We start from the raw sequence: 8,667 nt of genomic DNA, 5'->3' as shown, positions 1-8,667 counted from the left end.
CTGACTATAGAGTAGTCTATCACCTGATTACAATGTAGAGTACATAACTCCTATACTTTAAAAAACTTATAAAGAAACCTGAAACCCAGTAATTCTAAAACTTAATATGCTTGAACATTATCTCTAAATATCAAATGAGTTTTAAATGAGTACAAAGTACCGTGTCCCGGAAAATATAGAATAATACATAATTGCAGTGCTCTAAAAAAGATGACAGAAGTTATTAAAATGATTAGAAAAAAAAATATGCATTGTGACTCGTAGAAGTACTAAGAAAAAACTGAAATTTAAAACTCGTAGGTACGAAGGAATGACAGCGCAGATAACTTTGTTGTGATGATCTTTGAGATAATAGTGTGAGACCTGCACATACGCAAAATGCAAAAAAGTTGTTCAACACAAAATTTTAAAAGCAGTATATATATGCAGCGCCTAAATCAAGAACACAAAAAATTATATATATACCACACAAAAAACACATAGATTGGTATGTCTCCTGTGATCTTCACAAAATCATTATGCCATATATGTATTGTTTATCACCGAATACATTCAACTACTTTTAAAAAAATCATTTATACCCCTAAAAAAATGATGTTCACATAACATGATTCATTGTTACAGCAACCGCCAGAGAACTTGAATTATGGGTGACACTAACCTGGATGAATGAACTTCATAAACATTATCAGATACTTGAGTAACATTCCAAACTCGACCAATTTGAATGTGCTCTTTAAGTAACTGTAGTAGGATAAAAACTGATCCTGGATAAAAATGGAAAATTGGGTATCCTGGTGAGAAACAAATCTAAACCTTAAACAAATGTACTGCACGAGAGTACTTTAGAATCGAGAGATCAATCTGTACAATCCTGGCCTAAACCAAGAAATGGTCGTTCCAGTCTTGCTTCGGTCACAAGATGAAGGAAAAGGGTTGATCTTAGGGAGGGAAGCAAAGTGTTGAGATCAGAATGATGAATTCGGTGAAGTGTAGTTTTATGACTTGTATCAGAATGTAGAATTTGCTTACAAAATGTAAGCTGTGAATCCTGGATGGTTTCTGAATACCTGTGTTGATCACCAATCCCCTTGGTTGAAATAGATTGAAAATATATATATATATACAATTCATAGTCGAATACACTGATCTCGTTGGAAGTGAGAGTTGTGAAGTAGTGGAGATCATGGGTGAGTGATGAAAATCGTGTCTTGTAGTTATGGGAAGAATGGTCGGTTTGTACTCCCACTACTCCTCTACCTGTCACTTATTCGTTATTACATGAACTTTCTCTTAATGGGCGTGTTGCACGCTGCACGTTGTAAACCGCCAAACCAATACCCTGATGTGCATTCCCCAGTTATGACATGTTTGATGTCTCGAGTATTTGTAGGAAAAAGAACTTAGTCATGACTGGCATGATTTATATTACTAAGGATCCCAGGTAAAAGCCTACTCATATAATTTGATTTACCTGGATGAGGCCCTTGACTAAGTCAAGCCGTACAAATAAGATTTGTTATGAGCCGGTGCTCAGAAAATAACATGTGGTGCTTTTAGGTTAAATAATTAAATTTTTTGTAAAATCGATATTTATAAAATATCATCTGTAATCGATGCATGTAAAGCATCGTTGTTAAGTAAGTAGTTTAAGTATAATCGATGCATGTAAAGCATCGTTGTTCATAGCCTGTCTAGACCAGTCGTGGATTTCATGGTCTTATAAGGATCATGACCGGCTATCCTTGAGAGGCTTCCAGGAGTTATCTCGTATAGTTTGAGGACTGGGTCACAGGTCCTCATGGGAGAGGGATGACCGGTGGTCATCATGGCACCTCATTGGTTAGCTCAAGTTAAATCTAGGCCGGTCAAATCAGCCGGTTAACTTCAACGGTTGTGATGATTTGCGGCAGTTGTTGGTTGCCGTTGAATTTGTTTGAGATTTTATAAGTGGCATGACCAGCCTACTTTGGCCTATGATTCAGAGTAGTACGTGCGGGCTAGGAGCGACGTGATTGGTCAAGGCCAAAGACGGGTCATCGGTGAGCATAGTGACACCTCATTGGTCGTCCAGGATTGAATTTAAGCCAGCTAATTCGTCCGGCTAAGTTGAGCGGTTGTGGTCAATTTAAAACTGGCATGGGAGGTCTTGGCCTATTTAAGACCCTTTTGGGGCCGCTCGACTGGCTTATTTTGGCTGGTAATTTTGAACACTTCATGCGGGTTAGGAGAATTCTGATTGACCTGGATAATAGAGGGACCGCTCGTGAACACCATGGAACTTGTTTGGTCGCGCCAGGAAGGGGCCAGGCTTGCCAAATTGACCGGCCAAGTCGTATGGCCGTGATCGTTTCTCCCTGGTTTCCCTTTTTCTTCCTGGTTTCCGATTTTTGGTAGAATTGTATTTCTACTAGCTCCAGGGGACGTTTTCCTAGCTTGCCTAGGTTTAGTCTCGATCAATAGGGATCGAGATATCGTGCATGCTCCGTTTTGGGGCAAAAAACCTAATTTTTATAAATTGGCAAAATTAGGTCAAAAATTGAATTTTGTGAATCGACACAAAATTAATCAATTTTTTTAGTGAATTTTGCACGTTGATACAAAATCACTAATTTTTATTCTGGAGAGCAGCGCATCTAGCGCGTCCCCGGATGAGTACCTTCATCCGCACCTTAATCCTAACACTTTGGGAAATTCGTGCTACCCAGCTGAGAGTGAACATTAATTGTCATATCATGTCAATATTAAGAGTTCAGCCGGGAACATAGCACAGGATAAATACTCAGCAGGCTCCGGCACTAGTGAATAATGCAGCTAGGAGCTTATTATGCAGCAGCCCCGACATCACAACTAGGAGCTTAAATACTCATTAGGCTCTATACTAGTGAACAATTCATCTAGGATCTTGAGTTTCAATACAATATGAAGAGAGACATAGGCACTCATCATATTTTGATATATTCTTCAAATTCCTTGCGGAATACAGAAATATCAAGGTCTACTACTTCTGATGTCGGGTCAGGTAACACTTGAGAGGTAGGAGTGAGGAATTCAGGTTCCTATCAGAAGGCTGAGTTCGCGGCGTTCTGATACAACTCCATAATGCGTAACATGTATATGAAACACAATGAGCATTTGTAAAAACAAAATCTAAAATACAATACATTTAATGAGCACAAAAAAAAAACCCTGATCATGTCAACAAGAGTGCGGGCAAGCAACCTCTTTTCACGCCGAATCCAATTATTGAATGACTCATCAACACTTAATGTAGCCTGACCAAACCTACAACCAAGGAAGAATGCGCTTGACCAATTATCCCTAGGAATATTGCGCAATATTTTTCAACCCAATCCCTTCCCGTCAATTCCATTTCTCTCAGTGCTTCTTCATACCTAGCTAGTGAAAGAGCATACGCAACTTTTTTTGAAACAATATCATCTTTAAATTTCTCATCTGATTTCCTAATGGGATAGTCGCAGTAACAATAACCACGATGAGCTTTAGGGAAAACATTAGGAATTTCCCTCAATAGTCCTTCACCATAATCAGTCACAAATGTGATGGGGGATCATCAAAAACTTTCTGGAGATTACGCATAAACCAATCCCAATTATCAACATCTTCTCCAGGGACTAATGCATATGCTAAAGGATAAAACCCTGCATAAAAAAATGCAGTACATATATGATAGACCATCGTAAACTGAACAGTACATAACTAATAAACTAAAAACAGTACATATGTGTCATACTGTCATAAACTAAACAGTACATATATGCTATACTACAAAAAAAAACAGTACATAACCAATGAACTGTAACAATAAAAGAGGAAAATAGCACTTGCTTTGATAGCCATTAAGACAAGTCGCAACCATCAATCCGCCTTTGAATCTACCAGTTAGAAAAGTTGCATCGCAAAAGATCATTGGTCGACAAAACTTATAACCTTCAATAAAAGCACCGATTGCAATAAACGACCTTTCGAGTTTCTTAGTTGCATCATTAAACTGAAAATCCATATAAGATCCTAAATTTGTTTCCTTCAAAGCATTAACCCACCAGACCAGATTGGTATAAGACTTCACATCATTGCCAAAAATCTCCTGGTGTGAAAGTTCTAACCCATGGTATGCATGGTGATACTTGATGTTAACACCAGCCCCAACTTTGATGTAATCTGCAATCTCCCGAGGCTTGATAAGTGGGTTATGCATGACATAATCATGAATAAGGTGATTTACAATCTTCTTTGATACAGATGGACTCCTCAACTTGACTCCACTGCCACAAGTGTGCCCGCCAACATACTTTTTTATCCTGAAAACATCACAAGCAGCATCAATTGCAACTGCATGAATCATCCATATGCATGGTACTTTACTGCATTCTATTGTGAACCTCTCTCGATTATTGTTCACTTTCGTAACACGATACCCAGTTCTCAAACAGTACTTTTGACACGCTAAGCGAATAACTTGAACACCACCACTGAAAAGCTTGTCCGAATCTTCGAAAACATTCTCTTACTCATCTAAAAGAAGAGGTTTTGTTAGAGCATTTCTCGGTCGAACTCGCAAGCGTTACTATCTCAAGTTTTTTTTCAAGTTTAGTTGCCAAAACTATAAGTCTTGATTTCTAGTGTACTTATAACTAAGTTTCGTATTAGGATAGTAAGTGTAGTTGAGCCTTAGACTCCACGGCGTTCATCGGTTGAAGAGGAAGAACTACTCAAGGAAACTTGTAGAACTTCATCAACAAAAGGTATGTGGAGACTTGAACTTATGTATCACTCAAAAGTCTATCTACTCTATCTCATATTTGAGACAAAAGTCGTATTGCTATATAGACTTCAATTATACACATTTGCTATTTCGAGCTGAGTTTATCTCGCCTATCTATTTATCGAAATATGTGTTGGTAAGCTTTCGCTTTAGCCAAGTTCATCTTTACTCGTGACTAAAGTCATGTTGATTATTTCAATAACTTGAAAATCGCTTTTGATGAAAATAGTTTGTGAATAACAACTATTTTAACATCCTCTAAGAAAGTTTCAATGATTGGAATGAGAGTTTATAACAAGTAACCGTCTTTGGATATAAACATGGTGTGTTCTCACAATTAAGATTATTGTGAGGTGATTGATAATACTAGGCCGTTCTTCGGGATTATAAGCCCGGGTTATCAATTGGTTCTTGTTCACCTTGATTTATCAAAAGACGGAACAAAAACTCGTAGGTATATCTGTGGGAGACATATTTATCTATTCAATATACTATTATGCGTGATACAGATTTGTTTATCAAGTCTTCGACTTTGGGTCGTAGCAACTCTTAGTTGTGGGTGAGATCATCTAAGGGAATCAAGTGCGTAGAATACGACGTGGTTCAAGAGGCGTAAGGAACGCGACTGTACCTTGATCAGTGTGAGATTGATTAGGGCTCAACTACATTCCAGGCCGAAGTTAGCTTTGAAGTAGACTAGCGTCTGTGGCGGCTTAATATAATGTGGTGTTCAAATCTGAACTAGGTTCCGGGTTTTTTTTTGCATTTGCGGTTTCCTCGTTAACAAAACTTCTGGTGTTTGTGTTATTTCTTTTCCGCATTATATTTTTTTATATAATTGAAATATCACAGGTTGTGCGTTGAATCGATCAATTGGTAAATCCAACCTTGGGTTGTTGATTGAAATTGATTGATCCTTGAACATTGGTCTTTGGTACCGTTTAAGTTATTTCTCTTATATTCAATCACGCTCGCAAATTCTTATTTGTTTGATTGCGGATTGAATTGAGAAATTGAGATATAACTCTTTGATATACTTTTTATTAAGATTGAGTCTGACTGTCTAGATGATTCTCTTGAAAAGTATATTGGAGTTAGTCCATACAGATTGCTAAGCGAAATATTGGGTGAGGTTGTTAGACCCCCGCTTTTTCAGGTTTGGCAACTTATTTTCCATCACTTTCATAACTATCACTAGCACTTCTAATAAGTTCATAATTGTTGTCAATATCACTAAAACTAGAACTAGAAGCACCCGACAAAAGACATTCCACACACAATTGAAAGAACGGTGCTCGCTTTGCAAAATTCAACGCATAGAGACCATGAAGTTAAAAATCTGCAACCATAGGAACTTTCGTTCCATTGTCAACAAAATTTATAACAATATCAGAAGGACAAAAAAGTTCTCCAATTCTCACAAATACAATACTTCAAATCAGCGATACTCGAACCAAATGTAACCAGGTAGGAAAAATGATATTCCTTATAGTAGACAAATGAATAGCAATAAGTATTTGCATTGGAACCATCAACATGAGACATGTTTGAACATACAAATGTGACGAAAACATAACAGTATCAAAACACAACATTAATAAACAATCTATAAAATAAACTCCATGACAAAAAATAACAGAATCGAAACACACATTTCAGTATTGCATGTACGTACTCATGGATCAAACTAAAAAAATGACAAACGTATGAATGAAATATAACAAAAGCAGTTTGTTTCAGTATGCCATATATGTACTGCATATTCATGAACTAAAAAATCAACTGCATGTCAAGAATAAGTAAGGAAGCTATGAAAATAACATAATCGAAACACATGTTTCAGTATTGCATGTACGTACTCATGGATGAAACTAAAAAAAGTGATAGAACTATGAATGAAATAGAATCAATAGCAGTTTCTGTCAGTATGCCTTATATATACTGCATATTCATGAGTAAGGAATCTATGAAAATAACAAAATAAGCAAGGAATCTATGAAAATAACAGAATTGAAACACATGTTTCAGTATTGCATGTACGCACTCATGAATCAAACTAAAAAAAGTGATAAAACTATGAATGAAATAGAATCAAAAGCAGTTTCTGTCAGTATGCCATATATGTAATGCATATTCATGAACTAAAAATCAACTGCATGTCAAGAACAAGTGAGGAATATATGAAAATAACAGAATAGAAACACATATTTCAGTATTGCATGTACGTACTCATGGATCAAACTAAAAAGGTGACAAAACTATGAATGAAACAGAATCAAAAGCAGTTTCTGTCAGTATGCCATATATGTACTGCATATTCATGAACTAAAAAATCAATTGCATGTCAAGAATAAGTAAGGAATCTATGAAAATAACAGAATCGAAACACATATTTCAGTATTGCATGTATGTATTGATGGATCAAACTAAAAAACATGACAAAACTATGAATGAAACAGAACCAAAAGCATTTTTTGTCAGTATACCATATATGTAATGCCGGATAATACCATCCGAGGCAGCAAACAAGCATGATTTCGAAAGGAAAACAAAAAGATAATCAAATCGAAAATTATAATGATTTAAAAACATAATAATGTAACAAAAAAGAATCGAATAATTACTAACAAGATTCATAAAAAAAACAAAAAAATGAACAAAAAACTAACCGATAAATATTCAAACATTACAATTCGAGTTACAAAAGCGAAATAAAAACTAAAAACATCATGAAATACGAACTGATCTTCATGATTCAATTGAAAACATAAACAAAAACAGAAAAAATAGTAGCAGAAAGTGGAACGAGAAAGGTTACGTCACATACCTGAAAAAATCACAAAAGAAATATCAGAAACCCTAGTCCAAATCCAGAAGCACAAAGAGGAGAGAGAGAAAGCAGAATTCAGATCTGAGAATTGGTAGAAAAAAATTATGGAAACTTTAAATTAGTCTGCTTTAAAATCTATCAGTATAAAAGGGTAGTTTAGATATTTTATCTACAGTCATTAGATGTCCCACATGTGTATAGGACCAGGTGATAAAAAAATGGGTCCATTTTTCTTTTAATTAACTTTCGATCATTGGACTCTTAATGGATGTACCTGTCACTAACTAAGCGCACTATATTAGTACCTTTTGATAATTCCAACTTTTGACGAACACGGACGAAAGAAAAGGAAGTCAATATAGATCATGGTGGCTGTGGTGGTTGTTGTGTTGGCGGTGGTAATGGTAGTGGTGGTGGGTTTGATTGCTTTTTACAAAGTTATATTACTAGGGAGGAGTATTCTTGGACTAGGATGAGCATCTTGTGTGTACGGGTGCGTGTATCTCTTTGATCTAAATCTTGTTGTGGTTATTCACATTGTAAAGCAACACTTTACCTACCTTTTTTTTTAATATTACTACCCAACCTTCTGAATCGCTATATGTACAAAACAATATTGAACAGTTCACATTTTTTCTTCTCTAAATGATTATACAATTACCACACTATGATTGGGCCTCTGTCATGTCCTTCTACTACCGCAACTTCAATTTGTACTTGTAATACCATACATAGTCATTATCAATTCTTACACTAATAATATCAATTGTTTGGAAGGAGGAAGATTCTTACACTAATAATATCAATTAATGCTATACTGATTTACTTTAACAGAAACACAAACTTTTGCCGCCAAGCATATCCCAATTGCTTAACATGCATTGTATTACCAACCTACAACTTAAAATGTCATGTCTGGAGAAAATTTGTCCGAAAATTCAAAAGATAGCCAAGTTCAAATTCTTACCAAATATTCAAAGGGAGGGAGTATGTATCATTCGACGTTAAAAATGTAAACTAATTCTTTTTTCTCGGCTACAAGATAATGTGT

The 8,667-nt window shown here is 35.8% G+C and overlaps 1 protein-coding gene across 1 annotated transcript; it reads right to left on the bottom strand.

The window, feature by feature from the left end:
• Positions 1-287: 287 nt before the first annotated feature.
• Positions 288-4,366, bottom strand: LOC113279447. Its single transcript, XM_026528142.1, has 6 exons — positions 3,952-4,366; positions 3,597-3,662; positions 3,396-3,537; positions 3,189-3,285; positions 662-744; positions 288-363 (listed from the first exon to the last, which is right to left on the bottom strand). Exons 1-6 carry the CDS (start codon positions 4,364-4,366, stop codon positions 288-290), a joined length of 879 nt encoding a protein of 292 aa, XP_026383927.1.
• Between the last annotated feature and the right edge of the window lie 4,301 nt (positions 4,367-8,667).

The sequence above is a fragment of the Papaver somniferum genome, chromosome 5 (assembly GCF_003573695.1).
Source record: "Papaver somniferum cultivar HN1 chromosome 5, ASM357369v1, whole genome shotgun sequence".
NCBI classification, from domain to species: domain Eukaryota; kingdom Viridiplantae; phylum Streptophyta; class Magnoliopsida; order Ranunculales; family Papaveraceae; genus Papaver; species Papaver somniferum.
The sequence above is the reverse complement of the archived record's forward strand: the minus strand, read 5'-3'. Positions and strand labels throughout refer to the sequence as shown.

Excerpts from the sequence above, each read along its gene's own strand:
- LOC113279447 (XM_026528142.1), bottom strand. The coding sequence starts at position 4,366 with ATGATTCATGCAGTTGCAATTGATGCTGCTTGTGATGTTTTCAGGATA. Across the intron at positions 3,286-3,395 it reads TATGCTCTTTCACTAGCTAG|GTTTGGTCAGGCTACATTAA; the intron begins GTATGAAGAAGC and ends CCTTGGTTGTAG. Across the intron at positions 364-661 it reads TATGAAGTTCATTCATCCAG|GTCTCACACTATTATCTCAA; the intron begins GTTAGTGTCACC and ends GCGTATGTGCAG.